Genomic DNA, 27,672 nt, shown 5'->3' on the forward strand with positions numbered 1-27,672 from the left:
TCTTCAATAAATGGTGCTGGGAAAATTGGACAGCTACATGCAAAAACATGAAACTAGACTACCAATTTACACCATACACAAGAATAAACTCAAAATGGATAAAAGACTTAAATGTAACCCATGAATCCATAAAAATCCTAGAAGAAAATGTAGGCAGAAAAATCTCAGACATCATATGTAGCAGAATTTTCACTGATATATCGCCTAGGGCAGCGGTTATCAACCTGTGTGTCGTGACCCCTTTGGGGGTCAAACGACCCTTTCACAGGGGTGGCCTAAGACCATCGGAAAACACATATTTCCGATGGTCTTAGGAACTGAGACACTGCTCCTCTATCCGTCTCCAGGCGGGTCCTCCCACGTGCAGATACGCCCACATACAACATGAGGACCTGTGTTAAAGGGTCGCAGCATTAGGAATGTTGAGAACCACTGGCCTAGAGCAAGAGAAACAAAGGAAAAAGTGAATAAATTGGATTACATCAAACTAAAAAGCTACACGGCAGAAGAAACCAGCATCAAAATGAAAAGGGAACCCACTTTCTGGGAGAATATTGCTAATGATACTTCAGATAAGGGGTTAATATCCAAAATATATAAAGTACTCATACAACTCAACAAAAGGAAGACAGACAATCCAATTAAAAAATGGGCAAAGGACCTGAATAGAAACTTCTCCAGACAGGAAATACAAGTGGCCAGGAGACATATGAAAAAATGCTCAATATCTCTAGTTATCAGAGAGATGCAAATTAAAACGACTATGAGGTACCGTCTCACACCTGCCAGAATGGCCGCCATCAACAAATCCTCAAACAACAAGTGCTGACGAGGGTGTGGAGTAAAGGGTACCCTAGCACACTATTGGTGGGAATGCAGACTGGTGCAGCCACTATGGAAAACAATATAATGTTTCCTCAAAAAATTAAAAATGGAACTGTCATTTGACCCAGTGATCTCACTTCTAGGAATATATCCTAAGAAGCCTGAAACACCAATCAGAAAGAATATATGTACCCCTATGTTCATAGCAGCACTATTTACAATTGCTAAGATCTGGAAACAGCCCAAGTGTCCATCAGGAGACGAATGGATAAAAAGGCTGTGGTACATATACACAATGGAGTACTATGCAGCTGTAAGAAAGAGAGACCTCTTACCCTTTGAGATGACATGGAGGGACCTGGAGAGTGTTATGCTGAGTGAAATAAGCCAGTCAGAGAAAGACAAATATCACATGGTCTCACTTATTTGTAGAACATGATGAACAAAATAAGCTGTTGACCAAGAGATCCAGAATCATGGAATCAGGAAACAGACTGACAAACCTCAGAGGGATGGGGTGTGGGGGCGGGAAGAGATAAACCAAAGAATTTATACGTATATATGCGCAACCATTCCACATGGACACTAATCTGGGGAAGGCAGGAGGGGGGTGGGAGCGGGAAGGAGGAGGTCAATGGGGAAATAAGGGGGACATCTGTAATACTTTGAACAACAACAGAAAAGTTCTGGAAAACACAGAAAGGCCATCTTTATAATTTTAATTTATTATAATTGACTGATTAAAAAAAAGTTTCCCCAAGTGAGCCTTCTAATTACATAGAAGGAATTTGTGACCTGTTTTTACCCCAAGTAACAACAGCTAGAGCTACATGCAAGAGAGCAAATGAAAAATATATATTTCAGTGTATGAGCAGGTGATTGTTTGCAAAAGTAGCCTCTGGGGCGGAAGAAATGGAGACGAGCCTGAATGAGTGTCTCTCCACTGGTGACTGCGCGTGGGGATCCTGACTTGGCCTTTCAGGGGCTTCCACGCCGCTTTCACTTCTGTGCTCTTCTTCCTCTGGCCCTTGCCTTGGGTGGGGGTGGAGAACGGGGAGACCAGTGTGGGAGGTGGGGAGACGGAAACCCAGCTCTCCTGACAGCCTCGGTGAGGCAGCCCGGGAGACTGGCTGGTCCCGCAGGAGCCTCAGCACTGCTGACCACGCCGTCTTTGAAAGGCTCATCTCGACTTAAGGACTTTCCAGAGTCCTTTTCTTCCCGACCCTCCGTTAGGTGCAGCTCTATGGGCTTCCCTGCCTCTGCCGCCTAGTCGAGTGTGCCTGTTCCCTAAGGTTCTGTCCCAACCCTCCTCTCACCCTGCTGTCCCTGGGGAGCCTTGGTTATTCCCTTGGCCTCAGCCACCAGCTCTCTGTTCTGAGCTACAAACCCATACCAGAGACAAGCCCAGACTCAACCATTTAATGAGCATCTACTATGTGCCAGCCATTGAACTAGATGCTCTTTTTCAGGCATAATTTACAAACAATGAAATGTACAGGCCTTACATATACAGTTTAGTGCATTTGATAAGTGTATACATTTACAAAACCAGCACCTAATTATATACTTTAGCTTCTAAAACTCTCATGTTCACTCAAGTTGTCATCCTCATTTTGTTTGACAGAGGTTAAGTAATTTGACCAAGGTCACACAATTAACTCATGGGGGAGTTAGGATTACAACCCAGATGTAACCTTTCTAGAAGGTAATGCCTGCTTCAGATGATGCACCTAGTACTTCATTAATTCAGTTCCTGAGCTGTGGATTCCAACCTAGCCTGCATGAGAAGGGAACTTGTTAGCTCGTGAAACTGAAAAGTCCAGGCAGAAACTTCAGGCGTGGCTTGATCAGGGTTCACGTTCCTAGGTCCACTTCTTCACCGGCCCCCTTAGACCCGCTTCCTCTCTGGGTTCATTATTAAATACACGGTCCCTCGCGGCGAGAAGGCTTCATCAGCCCCAGCCACACGTACTCACTCAGATCCTGCCGGGAGAGAGGAAGGAGGGACGCACTCACCTCTGCGTTTCCCTGGACTCTGGTGGCCAGTACTGAAAGTCATGGTGTGCGTGTTTTGTAACAAAGTAAATAATGCATAGTATTGTGCTTTTATAATGGTTTTTATAGAAACAAAATGATAACTTTAAAAAGAGGTCCTACTTATTCATTTACTTCTCTGAACATAGGTTTCACTTTTCAAAAACCAAATTTTACCCTAAAATCCAGAAGGCAGTGTATAAATGTAGGGAAAACAGGAAAGACACCACCCCCAAAAACAACATATTGCCAAAACTAAAGAGAATACTTATGCAGTAAAATTTTATAATGGGTTCTTTTGTTTGTTTGTTTACTAAATGTGTTATAGGTGCCTGGCCAGTATGGCTCAGTGGATTGAGTGTCTCCCATCCACCAAGAAGTCACTAGTTCAATTCCGGGTCAGGACACGTGCCTGGGTTTGGGGCTTGTTCCCTAGTACGGGGCGTGCAGGAAGCAGCCGATCAATGTTTCTCTCTCACATCATTGTTTCTTTTTCTTCTATCCTCTCTCTCTAAAAAAATCAATAAAAACATATTAAAAAATATAACTGTTATAATTAGGTCAGATAACCAAGAAGAAAATTTTACTATAAATTATAAAAAGAACAAAAAAAATTTTTAGTTCTGAGCAGAGGAATTTTCATCATGTATATATAAGAATGTGTTTTGGGGGATTCGCTAAAACCACCCCACTGAAAGGTTCCCCCACCAAGACGGAAATGCTAACGGCTTCTCCCTCCAATGCCACAGGGGATGGAAGACATCCTTCGCTGCTTCATGAAAGAAGGCAACGCTGAGATGACCCGCCAGATCGAATTCATCATCAAGCAGCTTAATTCAGGTTCGTTTAATGCAGGAATCCATGGTCTATCTTTTGACTCTTTCACATGTGCCAGAAAGATACGTGGGCTCTCTTACAGGGCTTGTCATGTCTTGGAGTTTTTCAAGGGCCCAAGTGAACCCAGAAACAAAAGTTCACCCAGGTAGTCAAGGCCACACTGTCCCGAAATCAACAATCACTTATGACACTTTAGGCTTATAGTCAACAAAAACAATTCAAAAGCAGTTACAAAAACCCTTCTCTAAGTTCTTGTGATATGGGTCTCGCCCTCCTAATTCTTCCCCCACCTTCGAAGAGGGGCTTCCCCGAGTCCTAGGGTAGGAAATGAAGACGGATGCCCATCTTCCTAGCAGCACTGTAGAAAACGTGCTCGTCCTTCTAGTCATTCACTCCAGAAACATGTATGTTACCACGGACAGCGTGGGAGGATGTGATCTCCTTCCTATCTGGCTTCTTTCATGACCATGACAACCCACATCCCCTAATAGCAGAAGAGACCAGTGAAGGAAGCGTTGGTTGGGACAGGGTGGTGGGGAAACTCCGAGCTCTTTCTGTGGACTCTTCAACACCTTCTTCCTGACTCGTACACGTGCCAGGGGCCAAACATGTCACTTATGTCTCTACCTGCCCTGCCCTGACACCCAGCAGTCCACATCCCTGAAAGTCCAAGTGCACACATCCTGTCAGCACGTGGACAAGGTAAAAAAATGAATCTCTCAATCTCTGCTTTAATCCCAAGTCAGCAGCTCGACCAAGGCCAAGCAAAGGGAGATGCCAGACCCTTCCCTGGAGAAGCCCACACATGGCCCCTCCAGCTCATGATTGACAGCTGGCTGCCCGGGGCAGGCCCCACTCCAATTAAATCAGAATTTGGGGGGGGTTGGGGGGGGATGAAGCCCCAGGGGTGAGTGGTGTTTAAAGCTTCCAGGTGATTCCAATGTTCAGCCAAGGTGGCGTGTCCCTGCCTCAGGCAGACGCAGAAATGGGGAGGCACACGCAGGAAGGGGGAGGCACACGCAGGAAGGGGGAGGCACACGCAGAAATGGGGAGGCACACACAGGAAGGGGGAGGCACACGCAGAAATGGGGAGGCACACGCAGAAATGGGGAGGCACACGCAGAAATGGGGAGGCACACGCAGAAATGGGGAGGCACACGCAGGAAGGGGGAGGCACACGCGGAAAGGGGGAGGCACCCGCAGGAAGGGGGAGGCACACGTGGACCTGACAGGGCTCCTGGTGGCCAGGACAGCAGCAGGGAGCCCAGCGGCCCAGCTCCCTTCAGGCTGGGGCCCATTTCCACCTGAACATCCTTCCTCTGGCTTCTATGGAGCAAGCGCAATCCATCCCAAATTCAGGCTGGCAGGGATAGGGCTTTATTTTCTGCCACAACTTGGACCCTGCTTGCGCCCCATCCTACTGGGCGGATGTTAGACAAAAGCGGAGAGAGAAGCTTGGCCCCAGTCCCGGCGGGCTGCTCCCTAACCGTCTCTGGAAGCCAGGCCCCAGTTTGGGAAGGCGGAGAAATGCTGGGGGGGTTGTTCCCTGCCTTCTCCCAGGTCACCTGACACCTCCCTCCCAAGCGGGCTCCTGCAGCAGGGTCCCGCCGGGTTGGGGCTGTCCCTCAGGGCGCCTCCCTTTCCTGGCCAGCCTCCCCCCGCCCCGCAGCCCGAAGCAGGTGCCCCACACCCAGCTCTGGCTGAAAGCATCTTTCCCTTCCGTGAATCTGGCCCTGGGACCGTCGTGCCCAGAACGGAGGGAGGGCTCCATTTACACTTCTGCCAGGGATGTGCTTTGGCAGAGCTGAGTCCGTGACCTTTTGGTTCAGGAAAGGCTCGGGAAATACCTGCGTAAGTCAGTAAGTCCCAGTTTAAATAAAGACAGTTTAGACAAGGACAATGGCGGGACCCAGAGATGAGTGCCCAGGAGTCCGCGACTCTGAACAGTCAGTCATTGGACACTGGGTGGAGGACCAGACATGCACGCAGATGCCCCAGCAAGCGTGTCCTCAGCATCACGTCCAAGGCAACCTGCCAGCATCTCGATGGGCCTGGAGGAGGGCGAGCTGGGGCGTCCATCCAGTCCAGCTGCTCCCTCCAGACAAACACAGAGTAGGGAGCAGTCGTGGGGCACTGGTGAGGTGTCTGGAGTGGCGCTGCACCACCTGTGCTTCCTTGTTTCATTTTAGGGAACAGAAGAGCATGTACATAGGTTTCCACACTGTCAGGTTCCTGTCAGTCTCCTAGTGCGAAGGTCTTCAAGTATAGACGTTCCCCGTATGTTTCAGGAACCTGGCCCCCGGGGGGGGGGGGACTGCTCTGATGAAGCCTATGGGATAACTCCAGCCCTCGGCTAGGGGTCCGGCAGACACTGGCTGGTGCCTGAAGAGAGGACAGGAAGCCCTGATAGGCCACTGGGCAGGAGCCAGCCTCACCGCTGGGCCCGCAGGAAAGGAAGGATACAGTCCAGGAACTGGGGGCAGGGCTCATGTCCCATCACCCCAGAGAGGAAAAGCCAAGGTTCATATGCTGCTTCAGTTCCCAGGACTGGGCTGTTCCAGGGATAGGATGAGCCTGAACCAAAAGGCTCGGGGACGGGAATATGGCTGGACTAGCCTGTGGCCTCAGGAAATGTGTAAGACTCTTTTTAAAAGGCGGCGGGGGGCATTTCTGTATTTGAAAAGAAAGGTTTATCATTGATGAATATCGCAGCATCTCCATTTTGAAGATGCTGCAGGCCCTTTTCAGAAGGTGGAATTGGGGTCTTGCTGTTCAGGGGCTTAGGGAACAGAAGTTCCTGTCTGCAGAGTGGCTTTCTTGAGTCAACGAGTCCCTGACAGTGGCACATCCCCTGGTCGGTGTGGATGCACGCAAGCTCCATCCTGGTGGAGGGGGACAGGAGCTGTCCTGCCCTTGGGCCCGCTCACTCAGTGGGTCCTTCCTTAAGAATGAGGCTGCTTCATTTGTCCTGTTAAAAATGGAGAGATGTATTTAACATTTCTTGCCCTGGCCGGTTTGGCTCAGCGGTTAGAGCGTCGGCCTGCGGTCCGGAGAGACCCAGGTTCGGTTCCCGCTAAGGGCACGTACTTCGGTTGCAGTTTGTCCCCGGCCCTGGTTGGTTGTGCGGGTGGCAGCCACTCGATGTGTCCCTTCACGTCGATGTTTCTCTCTCTCTCCCTTCCTCTCTCTCTCCCTCCCACTCTATCTGTACAAAAAAATGGAAAATATCCTCAGGTGAGGATAAAAAAAAAAAAAAATGGAGAGATGTATTTAAAATTTCTTAACATGATATCAAACTATGGCTGAACTGGACTAGGAACACGCTTGCTTCGATGTGACCTCACTCTCACGAGGGTGCCGACGCTTGTCCGCAGAGGCCCCGACTGCGTCCGCGTTACTCACTGGTGTTTTCTTTGCAGAAGAGCTCCCGGGTGGTGGTCTTGACTCTGATGATGATGACGATGAAGATGAGGAGGTAAGTTGGAGGTTCTTGAGACCACATAGGGAACTGGGGTCAGACAATTCCGAGTCCTTTCCTCGCCTCGAAAAGTTAGCCCAGAAACGGAGACTTGCTCCCAGGCACTTCCCTCGGTTCTGGAGTTTGGCCGGAGTTCGGCTGGGTCTGCTGCGGGTTCTCAGCGGGCGTCCTGGGGCTGCTGCTTTCTGTGTCCACGCTGGCCTCGCACCCTCCACGGCCTCTCCACAGGGCCTCTGCCCACTCAGTGGTCTAGCCTGGGCTTCCTTATCGGGGGTGCGGGCTCCAAGAAGGAAGAAGGGGAAGCTCCCGTCCTCTGCTGGGCGCAGCAGTCCCAGAATGTGGCCTCTGCTCCTGCTGCCCGGGTGCATTCAGGACCGGGGGGAGGAGGCAGCAGGTAGGCTCCACCCACAGGAGAGTTCAGGTGGAGGACGGTGGGAGGCCTGGGGGGCCGTGTCTGAAGTCCGTCTGCCGCTCTGGGGGTGTCCTGCAGCCAGCATGGGGAGGCCACACTCCATGGGAGGTCGAAAGATGGTTCTTCGACGGGAACTGTTTGCTTTGAAGGGGCCTGAGCTCCCACCTGTCTCCGTGGAGGGAGAGCTGGGCACGAGCCCACGGTGAGCACCTGTGGCGGGTGAGCACGGGGCTTGGCTCGGGGCTGGCAGACCTCACCAGTTGACTCTGTTGCTTTGCAGTCTTTTGACGGGCTTCCCCAGCTGTGAAAAATCTGCGTGTCTTGTTTTCTAGAGCATCAGTGTTCAGAAGTGATGTGGGTGGAGAATGGTGACTCGTGGGCCGGAGAGGGATTTTCACCATTTCCCTTCAGACCCAGAAAGAACACGCGCTGTGTGCTCTCTAGTCCCTGTGACAACGTGGTCTCAGTGCCCCTGTTCTGTGGGCCTGGCTGCTGCCAGAAGCCTTGCCATTGGGAGTTGTAGTCTCGCCGTGTAAAGGGTGTGTACAGGCCAGGTTTCCGCTCATTGCTGTCATCTTTTGGGGGGACAGTTTACTTAAGAGCCCTCCACCAGAGAGGACAGCCAAGCGGGGACCTGCGGGGGTGTGAGCCTCCGCGGGCAGCCTCACCTGCCATTTTCGTCATGGGCTGTAGGTGGCACCAGTGAGTTCTCGCTCACTCGGCCCGGTGGGACAAGTGCGTTCAGGACTTCAGCCGGGCATCTGGGCATCTGGGCCAGCACCCCCCCGGGCCCCCTCGTCCACCAGGGTGGGTCAGAGAGGGGGAGACCAGCCTCAGGTCACCAGAGCATCAGTGGCTGTAACGTGTGGTCTCGAACAGGGCTCAGATTTTCCTGTGAAGAGGAAGATGGTAAAGACTAGGCTTTGCAGGCCCCGGGTTCTCTGTTGGAGCCGCTCAGGGAGCTGTCAACATGAATGGGTGGTCGTGGCTGTGTCCCACAAAACCATATGTGGACAGAGAAATTTGAATTTCGTGTGATTTTTATATGTGCCACTAAATTTTTTTTTCAAATATATGAAAATGTAAAAGTTATTCTTCGCTGGCCGGCCTCCCAGAGACAGGCCTCGGGGCCCCCGGGCCGTCCTTCACCCCCTGAGGAGGCAGCCAGCTCCCGGCCGGCCAGTCCTCGCGGGCCGGGTGAGGCGGGCGAGGCACCAGCTCTGGGTCTGCTCCTCCAGTGCTGTCTGAAGGTGTCGTGCTTACTCGGTGTCGATAGCTTTCTGTCGTTGTGTCCAAAGTTCCTCTTAAGATTTGTTTTTCCCACCTTGGCCAGTTTGGCTCAGCGGTTAGAGCATCGGCCCGAGGACTGAAGGGTCTTGGGTTCGATTCCTGGTCAAGGGCACCTACCTGGGTTGCCAGTTCAGTCCCTGGCCCCAGTCAGGGTTGTGGGGGGGGCAACCGATCACTGTGCCTCTCCTAAGTCGATGTTTCTGTCTCTCTCTGTCTTCTCCTCCCTCCCTTCCACTCTTTCTAAAAATCAATGGGAAAATATCCTCTGATGAGGATTAACCAACAGAAAACATTTTTAAAATCTGTTTTTCTCCTTCCTGTGTTACCCCTTTGGGTTTTTGTTTTGTGTTGTTGCTATTAACCCCTTTGATTCTGTATGGCAAGGGGAAGGAAATTCATCCGGTTCATCTCTTCTAGTGAATGATGGAAATTCAACTTTTGGAAATTTCCCTATAGAAGCAATTATAGTCTACTATAAGTGAAGGAATATGGAGATCTTTAAATTTTCTGGGCTTTTTGGAACTCTACAGATTTTTATTTTAAGAAGGTAGTGTTTGAAGATACTTGTGAAAACTAGAGTTTTCAGAAGGTTCCTAGAAGGGGGTTAGATGGGAAGTTGTAAGGAAAGGATCTGGCGTTTGGGGCCACGACTGGACTCTGATAAACTCCTGTCAGCAGATCCCGCTCTCCCCACTGGGACCGATGTTCACTGCAGAGCAGGAGTGGGGTGACCTGTCTGTTCCACTCGGCTTCCACCCAGGGCAGGTGTTACTTTTTAAAGTGCCTTTCAAATCAGAAAGAAAAAGAAAGTGGAAGATGCTTAGACTAAAGGAAAATTTTCCAAAACTATTGGAGCGAGCGGCACTGTTGCTGGAGTGTGGCTGTCCCCTCCCCAGGTGACCTTTGAAGGGGACAGCAGAGTGATTTTCAGAGCCTTAGAGTCATCCGTCATCTTGCTCAGCGATGTGAAATATTTTTAAAATGTAATATTTAGACCCAGACACAGAGAGTGGAGCCCTTGTTTTCAGTTGGCTGCTCCGTGCTTCCAAAGGCACAGAGGCCGATGGAGAGGGGCCAGCGGGCGGGGTCAGCTCCAAGCTGCAGCCCGTGCACCTTCCAGCTCCGGGCCCCTCGCCGCTGGATGCTCTCCAGAGGACCCCCAGGTGCAAAACCGAGTGTTTCCCCTCTCATTTCTGAAAATGGAAGGACTTGTTCTGATTGCTAACGCATACTTCGTAGTTATGACTGATGGACATACATGTATATGCCAGAATAAAGTGTTTTTAAGGTGGAGCTAGAAATGTTTTTTCTGCCTTGTAGCCTGTCCAGGATATAATGTCAAGAGGAGAAAGGAAACTGCAAAGTAACATGCATTGTAGGATTCTATTTCAGAAAAAATAAACACATAAACACACACCCTTATGAATTTATATATGTGTTTGGATTTCCTGTAGCAGAAAGGTGTGGGGGTTACGCCCTCCTTGTTGACACTGGAAACCCCTGGGCGGCAGGGAGGGGCCGTGTGGGTGAGAGGTGGAGAGAGGCCTGAGCAGCAGGGCTCAGGTCTGGGGAGGTGAGGCGAAGAGGGCGCGAGGGGCTAGTGGGCGGAGTCCGTTGCTGGCCGTTGTTACAGATGGATGGGCCAAAGCCACACCGAGTGGGTGAGGAGCACGCGGGAAGTGAGAAGGGAGCGAAGAGGCACACACGCTCCTTCCACACATCTGGCTGTGAGCCAGAGGTGGATGGTACCGAAATAGGGCATTTTTATTTTGTTTTCATTTGGGGGAGACCTAAGCATGTTAACATGTTGGTGGTCATGGTCCAATAGAGAGGGAGAAGCTGAACATTCACGCGGGAGAGAGGAGAGAGAGGATGGCATCGGAGGTGTTCTCATCATTGTCTAAATTGCTTCTTATTGTCTCTTGGCCCACAAGGTCCAGACCCATTTAAACCTCCAGAGAAACAAACATCATGAGATAAGTGTGGACAGGACACACAGAGAATGAACAGATGACAGCTACAATTGAAGGGTTCAAGCACATCTCATCTAGTACTTTAAAGAAATGTATTGTTTAATGCAATTTATTTTTATATGAAGCATACCTGACACGTTCCCAAAGGAGCCCTGACTCTGATGTTCCCCGTCCAGTGGCTCAGGTTTCCTTGTTACGATTGAGGCTCTTCCCTGTGTTTGTGCCTGTAGCTTTGTGAGTGGAGATGAAAGCCTTCCTGTGCCGTCCCAGGAGACCGATTTTAAGACAATATTGTCCCCTCTTAACAAAATAGGTTTAACTGCCAGGCGAAGTCAGCCGTGGACTTTTACTTGCTGGTTGCCATGTAAGTGACACACGCTCGGCAACTTCCTTCCCTGCAGACTTCTCACATCTAAGAGTCATTCATTCACTTCTTCAATAAATGCCTGAGGGCCTTGGAATGAGGTTATTCTAGTAAATAATGAGGAAGGGATACAAAAGAATGTAAGAGAGTGTTGGTGGTTTAAAATACCTCCAAGAGTTGACAGTCTAGGTAGCTGAGATGATTGTGGTCCTGGTGACACAGCTCACTCTGTAGCAGCACCAGGCCGGGCGCTGCTCTGGGCGCCTCTGTGTACTCATCTGCTCCTCCTCACACCCTCGATACGTGCTGCTGGTATTCCCATTTCACAGATGGGAAGAACAACGCCGAGGCCACACAGCAGTGAGTAAGTGATGGGGCTGGGAATCGAACCAGCAGCGTGACTCAGCAGTCCACGCTGTTAACCGCTACACCGCTTTGTCTCTAAGAAACATAGAAACAGCTAGCAAATGGTAGAGAATAAATATGCCACTATAGACTCCTGACCGACAGAAACAGGAAGTGCTGCAGGACTCCCAGACACTGGCGAAGGCTGGGCCCAGCTGCCCTGTCGGGGGTGGACTGATGGATGGGGGAAGGCTGCGGTCCGGAAAGCAGGAGAGGCGACTTCTAGGGGAGCAGCACAAGTCTCTCCTTTGCCTCTCCCCTCTCTCCTGGCCCGCATCAACCACCCCCAACCCAAGAAACCCCTGTTAACAGGTGTGCATGCTTCTATACTTCCCTTAGATACACACCGAGTGTACACATATGTGCACATTTCCATGTATGTTTTTGTCAAATTTTTCTTACAAATTGAGATGACCTAGAGATGTAAACACACACATACACAGTGTTGCCGTTTCCTCTTAATAATCCCCAGGAACCCTCAGCCAGCCAGCATAGCAAATGGATTCTTTTCCGTGCTGTGGGTGCACAATTTTCCAGATTTGGGCTGCTTCAAACGGTGTTGCTGCAAACATCTTGTGCTCCCACTTTTACATGGGCTTTTGCTGCCGCGGCAAAGTGTATGTGTGGTTATAATTGTAATGGATTTTTCCACGGTGCTTTTTTGTAACAATTTAGATTTCAGTAGCAGAACAGGAAGGGAACTTTTTCCCTCTTTCCACACCAGCCATGGGTGCCATTACTCTGTATTTTTGCCCATTTAATAATGGTGATAAAGTGCTCTCACTGTTGTTTTAATTTTGCATCTCCATTGAGTGGTGAGTAGGAATGTCTTGTATGTTTATTTTGTTGGGTATCTGGACTTGCTGTGCTGGAAGTCCTATTCACATCCCTTTTTCATTTTTAAATTGTGTTTTATCTTTTGACATCAATTCATATAAATTCTCTCTTTATTACAAACATTGACCCTTTTTCACCTCCATTGCAAGTGTTTTTAAAATATATTTACTGACTGGTTTTTATAAAATCTTTTGCCTTAAGTCCTTTTTAAAAATTTAAAAAGATAACTCTATTGGCTTTTCTTTTATAGTGTCTGGGATTTCTGTCCTGACTAAGGTTTTCCTTAATCCTAAATTTAACTACAGTCTATTTTATACATAGAAAATATATATAATGTTTATGTAAGGTTCGAATGATCACGTTTCTGTTTTCGGGGCACTGGCACTCTCAGAAATCACCGAAGATTCCAAAGAGCTTTTGTTGATGTGTATTTTGCCTATCAAATATTTGCTAAATTAAAGCTGATAGAATGTATTTATTAAATTTTAAATGACAGTAATAAACCCTATACATGTTAATATAAATAAGATATTTTTATTAAAAAGATTGTTTTCCGTCCTGGTCAGTTTGGCTCAGTGGTTACAGCGCTGGCCCGTGGACCAGAGAGGCCCAGGTTCGGTTCCCACTAGGGGCACGTACCTCTGCTGCAGTTTGTCCCCGGCCCCGGTTGGGGTCGTGTGGATGGCAACCACTCGATGTGTCTCTCACATCAATGTTTCTCTCTCTCTCTTCTTCCCTCTCTCCCTCCCGCTCTCTCTGAGAATAAATGCAAAAATGTCCTCAGGTGGGGATTTAAAAATAAAAGATTGTTTTCCAAAAGAAAAAAAAAAATGTATTAAGAAGAGTAGCATTGTGTTTTATTTTTGTAAATCTCTTTAACGTCTGAATTAGAAAATAGTTGGACCCTTACATCCACCTCTGGGTTATATCTGGTGTAAGATATTGTTTTGATTGAAGGATATAAAGAAAATCAACCTCATATAATTATGTGGTTAGAAAGGGGTAGAGTATTTTTTTTTTTTTTTAAATATGTTTTTATCGTTGTTTTTAGAGAGAGGAAGGGAGAGAGAGAGAGAAACATCAATATGAGGGAGAAACATCGATCAGCTGCCTTCTGCACACCCCCACTGGGGATCGAGCCTGCAACCCAGGCATGTGCCCTGACCGGGAGTCGAACTGGGACCTGTCAGTCCATGGGACAGTGCTCAACCCACTGAGCCACACCAGCTGGGTAGGGGTGGAGTATCTTAATAACCTTTGGGATGTATTTTTCTTTGAAACTATTTCCAAACTGGACAAACGGTGGTTTATTAAAAGCTAGTTGCAATGTTAGTCTGTTAACGCACACCTATTTGTCCGTTTTGTTTTTTGTTAACTTTATTTTCTGATTGTTTATTGCTAGTGTATAAAAATACAGTCGATTCAGTACATTGATTTTGTATCCTTTTACCTTACTGAACTCATCTGTTAACTCTAAGAGTGTTCTGTTTTGTGTTGGATTTCTTAGGATTTTCTGTATATAATACACTGTCATCTGTGAACAAAGATCTCTTTACCTCTTCCGTACCAGTCTAGGTTCTTTTTGTCATTTTCTGGCGCTGACAGAAGTGGTGAGAGTGGGCACCATTGCATTTTCCCTGGTTTCAGGGGCAAAGTTTTCAGCCTTTCACCACCCAGTGTGATGTTAGCTGTGTGTTCTTCACAATTCTCATGATCAGGCTGAGAAAGTTCTATTCTGAGTTTGTTGAATGTTGGATCTTGTCAAGCGCTTTTTCTACATCAATTAACGTGACCGTGTTTTCTTTCATTCTGTTAATGTGATATATTACATTGATTGATTTTCATATGTTGAGCCACCCTTGGATTCCTGAGAGAAATCTCACTTCATCATGATTTTCATAATCCCTTTTATATGTAGCTGGATTTGGTTTGCTAGTATTTTGTTGAGGATCTTGATATCTTTTTTTTTTTTTTATCCTCACCCAAGGAAATTTTTGCATTTATCTTCAGAAAGAGCAAGAGGGAGAAAGAGAAAGAGAGAAACATCGATGTGAGAGAGACACATCGAGTGGCTGCCACTCACACGACCCCACCCGGGGCTGGGGACAAACTCCAACTGAGGTATGTGCCTTTAGCGGGAACCGAACCTGGGTCTCTCTGGACCGCAGACTGACGCTCTAACTGCTGAGCCAAACCGGCCCAGGCAGATTTTTATATCTTTATTCATAAGGTATGTGAGTCTGTAGTTTGATTTCTCTTGTGATGTCTTTGTCTAGTTTTGATATCAGGGTAATTAATACTGGCTTCATGATATGAGTTGGAAAGTGTTTCCTCCTCTTCTGTTTTTTGGAAGAATTTGCAAAGAGTTAATGTTATGTTTTTAAGTGTTTGGTAGAACTCACCAGTGCAGCCTCTGGACCTGGATTTCTTTGTGGGAAGTGTTTTTTGTTTTGTTTTTTACTAATTTGATTTCTTTACTTGTTATAGGTCTTTCTGTTCAGATTTTTTATTTCTTCTTAAGTTGGTTTCTATAATTTGTGTCTTTCAGGAGTTTGTCCATTTCATCTAAGACATCTAATTTGTTGGTGTACAATTTATTCATAGCATTCCCATATGATCTTTTGATTTCTGTAAGGTCGATAGTGTCCTCTCTCTCTTTTATTCCTGATTTTAGCCATCTGAATCGTAACTCTTGTTCTTGGTCAGTGCTGTGGACTAATTGTGTCCAATCAAATGCATACGTGGAAGACGGTATTCTGAGATAGGGCCTATGAGGAGGTAATTAAGGTTAAATGTGGTTATGAGAGTGGGACCCTGATCTGACAGGATTAGTGCCCTCATGAGAAGAAACACTGCAGAGCACGTTCTCTCTCACCACCAGGTGAGAACACAGAAGGTGATCATCTTCGAGCCAGGAAGAGCGCTCTCACCAGGAAGCAAGTCAGCCTGTACCTTGATCTTGGACTTCCCAGTCTCCAAGACCAATACCGTCAGTCTAGCTGAAGGTTTGTCAGTTTTGTTGATCTTTCCAACAATCAACCTTTGGTTTTGTTGATTTTCCTCTATTTTTTTACTGTTCTTTATTTCATTTATCTGTGCTCTAATCTTTACGATTTCCTTCCTCTGTTCTTTTTCTGATTCCTTAAGGTGTACAGTTAGGTTATTGATTTGCGATCTCTTATTTTTTAATGTAGGCATTAAATATACACATTAAATATATACAGCTATAAATTCCCCTCTGAGTACTGCTCTTGCTGCATCCCATAAGTTTTGGAAGGTTGTGTTTTTATTTTCATTCATCTCAAAATATTTTCTACTTTTCCTTGTGCTTTCTTTTTTTGACCCATTGTTTATTTAAGAATGTTTTCAACAAGCCCCTGAAGACAAGGCTGTTGACACCCAGCAAGCTCCCAGGTCAATAAAAACAAGCCCTTCCCTGACTGATTTGGCTCAGCAGTTAGAGCATTGGCCTATGGACCAAAGAGTCTTGCGTTCTGTTCCAGTCAAGGGCTTGTACCTTAGTTGTGGGTCCATCCCTGGCCCTGGTCAGTGTCATGCGGTAGGCAACCAGTTGCTGTGTCTCTCTCACATTGATGTTTCTCTCTCTCTTCCTCCCTCCCTCCTTTCTTCCCTCCCTCACACTCTATCTGAAAAATCAATGGAAAAATGTCATCGGGTGACGATTTAAAAAATAAATAAACAAAGACAAGCCCTGTGAGAGGGGTTTCCAGGGAATTGTCAGACAGGTCAATGTGACAGTACTGTGGGAATGGGGCCTTCCTCTGGCATGCTCAAAACCCGTCTCACCTCCAGTGACTATTCGGCTGCTGGTTTTTGCTTGGATTGTGGGGCTGATGGTTTTCAACGAGCAGGGGAGAGAGTGAGAGGAGTAGACTAGTGTAAATGCCACATTTGTTGCTCTTACTGAGAGCTAGCCATTTTTTCTTGAACAAGTGTTCCCCAGATTGTCACAACCCTCTGGTTAATTTCCAGAGTTCTGAAAAAATTGATGATGATCATTTTTGCCAGTGTTCTTGCTTTTATGGAGGAATAGATTTTCGGAAGTTCTCACTTCATAATTTCTGATAGCACCTTGCCTATTTTGCCTTTCAATAGCTGTTTTGCCTCGGCGTGATTTTGTTTTTTCATTCATTGACCATTTGGAAAATAATGGTTTTGCAGTTTTTCAGTTCTCCAGATGCTGCCATATTTCATTATAAAACATCTGCAAAATTGCATTACTTACTATCACCATTGATCTCATTAGAAATGTGTAGGTATTGGGAAACTATCAAGCTCACAGTAGCAGGTAAAGTTTCTTTTAATTGTTTTCTCTTGAAAGTACAAATGTTATTATTGATAATAGATACTGTCAGCTGGTTTCCTTGAAGCAACAGGCTCACCTCACTACTTTTTGAGAAAACGTCTGCCAAATACCCAAGTCTGAATAACCAGTTTGTCTGTCATTTTTTCAACCAAAAATGGTGTTTCTTGAAAAAAATACCTTGTTCAACTGGCAACTCAGATAACCTCACAAATGCTTTTCCTCGAGAAAACCGTCATGTACGTCCCACTTTGTCACACAGAGGGGCCACCGGAGTCAAGATCTAGTAACATCAATTCCTGCTGTTTCATCAAGGACATTGTTAAATGAAACTTATGTGTCATCTTTCTATCATCTGTCTGTCTGTCATCTGTATCTGTCTGTCACTTGTCCCCCTACCTGGTGGCTGTGGAGAGTGCAGGGACGGTACCGGGGTTTGGTAGCCTTGCTAATCGATGCCCAGTGGTTTTACCTTCACTGCTTTTGCACCCTCAGTGGGGATGTCAGTACACTTGTCCCAGAGTCAACAAAGCTATTCAGTACGTTAGGTGTTTCAGCCAGCACACCTGTGTTTTATTGCCAAGCATTTCCTAAATGATCCTTGATGAGGAGATAACTGTTGATACTGGGTGAATACAAGGCAAATAGCAAGCCCAGGCATGCGTCTGCAGATGAGATATTAACTCAGCATTTATGTTTGCAGCTCAGCCTTCATTCAAAAAGCTACGGTTTTATTGGAAAGCAGCGCGCTGTAATTTTTTTTCTAAGCTTCTGCCCAGCAGGCAGTCAGTGGTCTCAGCTACAAGGTGGTTGTGTCTGTTTCTCCAACCACAGCAATACAACAACTTACCTTCAAGGTCTTCATTGGCTTTGTTTTGTAAATACTTTTGTGTGAGAGAGGAATGCTTTTAGTTTTATAGAAAAAAATAATACAGAGAGTTTCTATATACCCACCATGCCGCTTCAATGGCTTTTAAATCTAATTTGAAAAGTTGTAACATTTTCAGTTTTTGACTTTTAAAGAAAATACATTTATATTTAAAATATTCTAGTCCCTTTTCTTTAAATTCTTACTACTGTAATTGGTCTTAAAATTACACTTCATCTTACTGATGGAGAGAGTCCATGGCTCCTGGCTCAGGAGAGAGCTGGACAGGACACCAGGGATTTTGTGCTGAGTCACTCCCTCACAGGACAGTAGCTGTCTTTCTCAAAGAGCCCCTTCCCAGAGCCCCGGGAAGAAACAACGGCCCCTCCCCCAGGAATTCCAACCCCACCAGGCCAAGCCAGAGGAATGCAAAATGAGGCTCATTAACATCCACTCTGATAGCAAGTAAGTGCCCCACCCACTGGAAATCCTCCACCTGAGGGTTTTTTTATTCAGTTGAGGGCTACAGACTGAGGCTCATCAAGTAACTGAAACTAGACCTGGAGAATATTATGCTAAGGACGTAAGCCAGTCAGAGAAAGACAAGTATCACATGATCTCACTTATTTGTGGAATATAATGAACAAAATATATTTGTGATGGACAATAGACCCAGAGATATAGAAGTCGGGTTCAGACTGACAAACTTCAGGGCCGGGGGGAGAGATAAACCATAGAACTTATATGCGTGTATGTGTAACCAATGGACATAGACAACATGGGGAGTGGAGGGAGGATCGGGAGGAGGATGTCAGTGGGGGGAAAAGGAGAAACATCTATAACAAAAATAAATTAATGAAAAAATGAGGAAGTGAAAAAAATTATACTTCATCTTAACAGGCATATAATACTGTTCAAATATGTTCTGTTACATAAGACACAATAAGGTAAATTAGGGACATCTATAAAATGGGGGAAAATAGTGTCCATCAATCACACTTCTGTTTTTTATTTGCAATTTTGCTCTTGGAATAGATTCCTCCCTTCTATGAGTCAGAGAACTTTCTGATAAGTCAGTTTCATCTTTTTTTCCAGCATTTTTCCATCAGTGGTGCAAGCTTTAGGTTAAGAAAGCAAACCTCCTGAGCTCCCTTTCTTAAGCCAGTGACCCAACCTTAAAAAAGTAAGGAAAAGATATTAGGAACAAATTTTATTTTATTTTATTTTTGTTTTGGAATGAATGAGTCTTAATTTTTCTTTTTAATCTCCACCTGAGGATATGTTTTTCGTTGATTCTAAAGAGAGAGGAAGGAAGAGGAAGAGAAACATTGATGGGGGATCGAACCTGCGACCCTTTGGTGCACGGGATGATGCTCCATCCAACTGAGCCATACCAGCCAGGACCAAATGAGGCCTAAATTTTTTAAATAGTAACAGTTTTAGAGATATTTTTAAAACTCAGAAATGTTCTTAATTATAAAAATACTGTTGCAAAATAAAACAATAAGTGTACTTCTAGCCTGTTTCTGTATAGGAAAAAGGAAAACCTCAAGATTTCAGAGTAATGATTTATTGGGTGATAATGGAGCGAATCAGTGATAGTCTACATGACTAAAGGTAGCCAGGAAAAGTCGGTGTAGTCATTGAGAACAAACTCAGCTGCGGAAATCTAGAAGCCACAGGGCAGTCAGACAGTCAGGCAGTCACACGAGCCATCGAGTCATAGCATCTCCAGGCACAGAGCTTCTGGAAAACCTCACTCATAGGAGGGAGTGGAAAAGACAGATCTCACCCTGGCTGATTTGGCTCAGCGGTTAGAGCGTCGGCCTGCGGTCCAGAGAGACCCGGGTTCAATTCCGGCTAAGGGCACGTACCTCGGTTGCAGTTTGTCTCCGGCCCTGGTTGGGTTGTGCGGGTGGCAGCCACTCGAGGTTTCTCTCTCTCTCTCTCCCTCCCACTCTATCTGAACAAAGAATAGAAAAATGTCCTTGGGTGAGGATAAAAAAAAAAAAAGAAAAAAGAAAAGAAAAGACAGACCTTATTACATTAAAATAAGTATGTATTATTTGTTGTATAGTTATAAACTGTCCATGTATTATATATGATAGATAATAATAATATATTATTGGAAACATAGTTTAGACTTTATAAACCCCTTGAACGTGTCTTGAGGTCTCCAAAGGTCCCCCAGACCACACTTACAGAACCATTGGTTTACGGTTTTGTTGTATACAATGTTTATGAGTGTGGGTATCAAAATTTCCTCTTCATGAAACAGCTATGATGATTTTCATCTTTTCGAGGGGCTGGAATTAGTTCTGTTTTATTTTGTCTTACCAGTTCTCCTGCCCCGCCCCTTCCATGCGGCCCGTGGCGTGGGCACGTGTTCTGAGGACAGGAGCTGGCTGGTGGGAGGGTCTGCCAGGCACCTGGTGGTGGCTGCAGTGGACTCAGACCCAGGGACCCTCTCCAGTGGCTGACTGACACAGGAGGGCTGGACTCTTTCTTTTCTCTTAACCATTATTTCCTGAAGCATCAATGTGGAAAGCAGAAAACTGGGTCTCATTCCTCTAAAATATGTCACGTCACTCATTTTTAAGGTAAAACAAATGATGCTCTTGCGGTGCATTTAGCAGTACAGGGCCCTGGGTGGACAGTATCCGGGGAAAGGGCAGCCTCGGGCAGTAGAACTGAATCTGGCTCACTGAGGACAATGGACATCAAAGCCCCTGGCTCAGCTCCTAGGGCAGTGTAAGCCCTTGGTGACTGTCAGCTCCCACGACTGTATCATGGTCACCCATACACTGACACTGTTGCCAGCTGCCCACCATGCCTGGCCGCGGAGAGCACATCCAGTACCAGTGTCCCTGCGCCTGGCACCCTTTGTGCTGTGCCCTGGGGAAGGCATGGGTGCCAGAGAGGAGCGTTAGATAAGGAGATCCGTTGTGAAATATGGCGCATTAATAGAAAAGTTCAGGTTCAGTGAGGCTAACAGATCAGAAGACCACTGTCTTTGGAAAGATAGTTTGTTACATTTCCCAAGAGGCGGCATGCCACATCCTGGGGGGCACCAGGGCAGTGTGGCCAACAGCCTTTATTGTGGTTTCTGTGGGAAGGGGGGGGCAAGACAGGGTAAGCCGGTTCCGAGTTCACTAGTTTGAACAGTTTCAGTTGGACTGTCCCTGATTGTCTGGTACCTGGCCCCGGAGTGATCAGGGCAGGTGGGTAACGGCCCAGAGTGTGAGTCTGGTGGTTGGTGTGTGGGGCTGTGGATTGATTGGTTTGCATTTGAAAGGTGGGTTCCTAAGTGAGTTGTTTACTATCTAGGAATTGGCTAACCTGGGAGATGTGGTCCCTCCAGGGTCAGGAAGGCCCCAGATGTCAAAGCACAGAATAGAAGTAGGGTACAGACTGACAATCCTCAGAAGAGGGGGGCGGGGGGAGGGAAGAGATGAACCACAGAACTTACATGTGTGTATGCATAACCGATGGACACAGACAACAAAGCTGGGGATGAGGCATGGCGGGAGGGGGAGGGGGAGAAGGGTGACAGTGGGGGGAAAGGAGAAACATCTGTCACAAAAATAAATTTAAAAAAAAAGAATAGAGAAAATAAGACAAGGTTAATCCACGAGGCTCCCAGAGCCTGGCCCTGCGGGGCTCTCAGCCTCAGCTCCCTTCTGTCCCTGAAGTGGGCCCTGCCAGCGAAGGGGCTCGGGCCTGGCGCCGTCTCAGACTGCCCCTGTGGCTGTCCCGGTCCCTCCGCCCACCACTGCCGCCGCTGGTTCCAGGTGGGGGTTACCGCCATCCTCACATCTGGCCTCTGGTCAAGGTTCACACCAATCCCCTTCATTTTCACCCCAACTTGTAAAGGCCAAAGTCTCTCAAAAGGAATTTTTATTTAAAAATTTAGCAAGTAAGAGTGTTAGAGATGGTATGTTCGAGATGTCAGTGGCAGAGAGGGGGGCCTCCCAGCCGAGGAGGGCGGGGGCACGGGCTGCCACCAGCCACTCTGGCCTCAGCCTGGGGCATACAGAGTGGAGGGCGGGGGACCAGGCTGGACTGGTGACCTGGAGCTGGACTGCAGAAAACGGAGAACCGCTGAGCCCGTGTGAGCCGGGAGGGGTGCGGATGGCTGTGCCCGAGGAAGGCCAGCCGGCGTCTGTCCACCTTAACTGAGCCCGCGGGCGGGTACTTAGTGCTCACTGTGCGTGGGCCGCGCCAACCACTTAACGGGCTCCCTGCCTCATGCCCCCCTGTCAAATGTGTTCTGTTTTTTGCCCTATTTTATGGTGAAAAAGCAAAGTTCAGAGAGGTTCAGAAGCTTGGTACAGGAGCAGCAGTCGATGGAACTGATTCAGACCCTGGCAGGTGCGCGCGAGCCCGCCCGGCCTCCCGCCGCACACTTCAGCGGGGAGTGATGTCGGCCCCGGCGGACCCAGGGAGACCGGCTGCGGGGCTCCCGGAGGGGAAACCAGCCGCAGTGGGTAACGGACAGGGCATGTCATCAGGCACTGAAGGCTGGCACCGTGGGCCCCAGGCAGCTGTGAGGGTGGTGATGCCTTTAACAAACATGGGGAACCCAGCCTTGGGGTGGGGGGCATGACGTGTGTAGGGTGAAACTTGGTTTTATGCGGAGGGGCGCATACCATGATCTGGCTAGAACAGCAGATGGGGGGACCCAGAACCTGCCAGTTTCTGAGCAGGCTTCCCTCGCGTGCCCTTGCTGTGGCTGAGCGTCGGGCCCCCTTCATCACACCCTGTGGATGGGGGCCCTCCCGAGCCGCTTCAGGTGCACATCCAAAGCGCCGAGGGCAGCTGCTCCCCACGAATCGCTCTGCTGGGCCCCGCTGTGGTCCTTGGCACCGCGCGATACACTTTTAATTCCATTACCTAATTGGCAGAGAACCGTCTGCCTTATGTCTGCATTACTTGCTGGGCCTTTCCATTATTTAACCAAGTCCATTTAAAAAAAAAAAAAAATTGTTCCCAATTAAAGCTTTTGCTTCTTTCCTGGTTCTAAATTCGTTTATTTCTGTACCACGGCTCCTGAGCTCTCAGACCTTGGCTGGGATGAGCCGCCCAGCAGGCTGACTCACGGCCCTGCCCTCGTTTCCACCGTGGTTTCTATGGGAATAGACGTCCGGTGGCTCAAAACAAGGTGCGGCTCGCAGACCCCTGAGGACTCTCAGGCATTTACACACCTTATTGTCCAGCAGCTGTTTCCATGGAAACAGATGCAGAAATGGTTGACCAGTGTTCTGCAGTAAACCTTTTCTTGTCTTATATTGTACAAATAACCAAAGCAGGGCATGGCTTTTTCCTATGATCACAGATTTTTGGAATAATAGAACTTTTTTGTAGAGAGGGATATATATTTCTAATGTTGACCTATTTGATAAATCCCTTTATTTTTTTTTTCTTTCTTTCTTGATTTTAGAGAGGAAGGGAGAGGGAGAGAGAGAGAAACATCGATGAGAGAGAACATCAGTTGGCCGCCTCCTGCATGCCACCCACTGGGGATTTGGCCCACAACCTGGGCATGTGCCCTGACCGGGTATTGAACCACTGACCTCTTGGTGCATGGGTGGACGCACCACCACTGAGACACCTCAGCTGGGCAATTTGATAAATCCTTATAGTTAAGAGCATTCTACCTTATTTTATTTTACAATTTTTATTGTAAAGTGATAAACTTGTTTCTGCTTACTCAATCAAATCACTGACTTGGCATTCAAAGATGAAACAGTGTCTTAGGTCTGGGAACATGACTGGAGAAAAAACAGTGCATGACCTGCCATCCCTTCCAGCTTCAGAATTCAAGACCTCTGTGTCCCAGGTAGGTGACCTCTTGGTGCATGGGTCGACACTCAACCACTGAGCCACACCGGCCAGGCTTGATAATATCTTGCATGATTGATTTCATCTTTTTTTTAGCTGCTGTTTATTGGCATTGCCTTTTATTCTCCACTAGTGAACTGTAATGCCACTAGGACAGGGACAGTGTCCGCTTTGTTCTCCAGGGCGCCCCACTGCCTGGCGCAGCCCGAGAACACACTGGTTGTTGATAGGGGTTCGGTGAGTAAATGCACACGGCAGACGGTTGGGCAGGGGCTCTGGGAGCTCCTTCCGCAGAGAATTCCCCAGAGGAAGGTGAGCAGGCAGAGCCACCCGACCCAAGCCCCGGACTCCTTTCATGAAGCGCACACACACACACGGGCAAAAAAATTAAGAAAGAAATTCTTTCCGATTGAAGTTAGCGTTCTGTCGATCTAAACTGACATTTGTTGCCACGTCAACTTCACCAAGTGGGAAAAACCAACTGCCTGTTTCAGTCTGAGTCTCACCCTATATTAGTCTTCCCAGTGTCCACCCTCAGTCCTGACTCTCAGAAGCTTTGTTTCTCCCTAACGTCCAGACAGCAGTGTTGTAAGGAGTAGGTGGCGTGATCTGTATGACGCCTGAGCAGACTCTGTGTTTGGTCAGTGGTGGCTTTTCTGTTTCCTCCTCCCGCACCCAAGTCAGCCAAGCTCTGGGAATCTGCCAAAACCTGACTTAGCGAGAATCTATCTGTTTGACAAATATTTATTGAGCGCCTGTTACGTGCAGGGACTGCTCTCTATCCTTACTGATTTTCCCGTCTGTTTGTTCTACCAGTTACTGCGAGAGGAATCCAGAAGCCTCCCATTATGTAGTAGATTCGCCCATTTCTCCTTTCAATTCTATTGGTTTCGCTTCACCTGCTTTGCTTTTTTTATTTTATTTTTTATTAGTTAATTTATTTATTTTTGTTACAGATGTTTCTCCTTTTTCCCCCACTGATTCCCTCCTCCCCCTCCCTCCCCGCCCTGTCCCCAGCTTTGCTGTCCATTGTTCATGCACACATGCATATCAGTTCTGTGGTGGTTGATCTTGGAGTGCTTTTTTAAAAAAAAAAAAAAAATTTTTATTGATTTTTAGAGAGAGAGGAAGGGAGAGGGAGAAACATCAATGCGAGAGCGGAACATCGATTGGCTGCCTCCTGCACAGCCCTACCGGGGAGTGAGCCCCCAAGGATACATCTTTGTAATGGTTGTATCATCCAAGTGTTCACCACGTTATCATTACGAAATACCCTCTTTGTCTTTGGTGACCTCCCTGGGGTGCTCTGTGTGTCTGGTGTTCCATCCTCTGCTTCCTGTCACTTCAGCCTGTGTCTGTGAAGTCAAGCACCTCTCCCGTAGGCAGGATGGAGCCAGATTCTGCTTTTCTGTGTGTTCTGACGATCTGTGCCTTTGATTGATTGGAGTTACGTTTATGTAAGGCACTTACATTTTTTAAAGTTTGAGGTGCAGTTTACATACCATGAAGTTCATCTGTACATTTCAGTGTTTGTTAGTATATTTACAGAGGTGCACTGATATCCTCACAATTTAATTGTAGAACATTTCTGTCACTTCAGAATGGTCGCTCACATCCATTTGTGGTCAGTCCCTGCCTGCCCTTCCCCTCCCCCCCAAGCCCCAAGCAACTAGCAGTCTATTCTCTTCATAGATTCGCCTTTTCTGACCATTTCATGTAGCGTGTTATCCTTTGCAGCTGGTGGCTGTCACCGAGTATGATGTTTTTGAAGTTTAATGATATTATAGCACGTACAGTGGTTCATTTCTTATTGTGAATAGTGTTCCATTGTACGGATAGGCCACTTTTGTTTACCATTCACTGGCTGAAGCCATTCGTATTGTCTCCGCTTTGTTTAGCTTTTATAAATGATGCGGCTGTGAACATCAGTGCACAAGTCTTTGTGTGGTCAGTTCTTTTCATTTTTCTCGAGTTAACTACCCAGGAGTGGAATTCTCTGGTATGGCGAATTTATGTTTGACTTTTAAGAAATAGACAAATTTTTTTCCAAAGTAGTTAGATCCATTTTTATATTCCTACCAGCAATTATGAAGGTTCCGATTTGTCTAGGTTCTCACCAAAGTTTGTTGTAATCTGTTGTTTTAATTAGAGTCACCCTAGTGGATGTGAAGGGATTATGACACTGTGTTTAAGGGATGGTGTTTCCCCAGAACTCATGACGTTGAGCAGTTTTCATGTCGCAGCAGCTGTGACAGTCTCCTAGGCGACTGGGACAAAGCGCTGCAGACGGGTGCCTTCCAGCGGCAGGGACGTGTTGGCCCAGGGCTGTGGGGGCGGGAGGTCCACGTCGCGGGTGTCAGCAGGCCGTGGGCAGAAGCCGGTTCACGCCTCTCTCAGCTCGGGCTGTGGCTCTCCTCCGTGGCATCTGGGCGTGCCACTGCGTAACTCCAGTCTCTGTCGCTCTTCACGTGGCATTTTTGCCTGGTGTGTCTTGGCATCATCTTCTCAGGACTCCTGTCATAGTAGATTAAGGCTTCAGCCTACTTCAGTATGACCTCATCTTAACTAGTTACATCTGTGAAAATCCTTTTTCCGAATAAGGTCACATTCTGAGGTGTTGGGGGTTAGGACTTCAACATATCTTTTGGGGACACACAATTCGACACCCTAACACTAGCCATTTATATATCTTCTTTGGTGAAATATCTACTCAAGTCTTTTGTTATGTTTGTATTAATTAATTAATTTATTTATTTATTTATTTTTTTTAGTTACTCCTCACCTGAGGATTTTTTTTTTTCATTAATTTTTAGAGAGAGTGAAAGGGAGGGAGGGAACGAGGGGGGGAGAGAGAGAGAGAGGAATATGATGTGAGAGTCACATTGGTTGGTTGCCTCCCACATGTGCCCTGACCAGGGCCAGGGATGGAACCCACAACCCAAGTACACACACTTGACTGAGAATCGAACCCAAGACCTTTTGGTGCTGGGGGCTCTAACCATTTAGCAACACCAGCCAGGGCATTTTGTCCATGTGTTAAATTGGGTCGTTTGTCTTCTTATCACTAAGTTGTGAGAATCATTTATATGTCTGTATACATGTCCTTTTCCTGGTGTGTGGCTTGCAGATGTTTCTCCCGGCGTGTGGCTTGTCTTTCATTTTCTCAATGGTGTATTTTGAAGCACAAAAGTTTTTTATTTTAATGAAGTCTAATTTATCACTATTTTTTTCCCTGTTGTTTGTGCTTTTGTTGTTGTAGCTAAGAATTCTTGGCCCAACCCAGAGTTTATCATATCAACGTTGGCCCTGTTGCCATTTTGGCCAGATAATTCTTTGTAGTGGGGCTGTCCTGTGCCTTGTAGGAAGTTTAGCAGAATCCCTGGCCTCCACCCAGTAGACTCCAGTATTATCGACCCCACTGCAAAGTCGTGATAACCAAAAATGTTTCCAGACATGGCTCAGTGTCCCCTAGGAGGCAACATCATCCCCAGTTGATGGCCACTGCCTGAGTCAACATTGCAGAGATTTGCTCCTGTCCCCCCTTAAGAGTGTCATCGCTTTAGCTCTTAATTTGGATCTAGGATCGTTTCTGGTCAAGTGTTGTGTATGGTGTGAGATGAGGATCCGACATGTGTAACAATTGATGTGGGTGGGTTTAACTCTGCCCTTTGCTGTCTGCTTTCTCCTTACCTCGGGTGTTTGTTCTGTTCTTCCGCCTTCTTGTGTAGTAGGCTAATGTGGTTTGTTTTGGGGTTTTTTTGTTTTTATTATTATTTTTTTAATCCTCACCCGAGGACATTTTTTGTTCAGATAGAGTGGGAGGGAGAGAGGGAGAGAGAGAAACATTGACACGAAAGGGACACATCAAGTGGTTGCCACCCGCGGGAACCAAACCCGGGTCTCTCTGGACCGCAGGCCGAGGCTCTAACCGCCGAGCCAAACCGGCCAGGGCCCGAGGACATTTTTACATTAATCTGCAGATAGAGCGAGAGGGAGAGGAGGAGGAAGAGGGAGACATCCATGTGAGAGAGACACATCGATTGGTTGCCACCTGCACAACCCCAACTGAGGTGGGGGATGAACCGCAACTGAGGTACGTGCCCTTGGCCAGAATCGAACCCGGGACTTTTTGTTCCCTGGGTGACGCTCTTACCGCTGAGCCATACAGGCCAGGGCTAAACAAA

General features: G+C 47.1%; 1 protein-coding gene across 4 annotated transcripts in view; it reads left to right on the forward strand.

The window, feature by feature from the left end:
- ARMC9 (armadillo repeat containing 9) overlaps positions 1-27,672 on the forward strand; it is a 125,598-nt gene that overhangs the window by 72,408 nt on the left and 25,518 nt on the right. For all 4 annotated transcript variants that reach the window (XM_036254646.1, XM_036254650.1, XM_036254649.1 and 1 more), the window contains 2 exons: positions 3,609-3,699; positions 7,116-7,171. In XM_036254646.1, the coding sequence (XP_036110539.1) occupies positions 3,609-3,699; positions 7,116-7,171 (147 nt within the window). The remainder of the gene's footprint in view (positions 1-3,608; positions 3,700-7,115; positions 7,172-27,672) is intronic.

Source organism: Molossus molossus, unplaced genomic scaffold (assembly GCF_014108415.1).
Source record: "Molossus molossus isolate mMolMol1 unplaced genomic scaffold, mMolMol1.p scaffold_m16_p_11, whole genome shotgun sequence".
In the NCBI taxonomy this organism is placed as follows: Eukaryota; Metazoa; Chordata; class Mammalia; order Chiroptera; family Molossidae; genus Molossus; species Molossus molossus.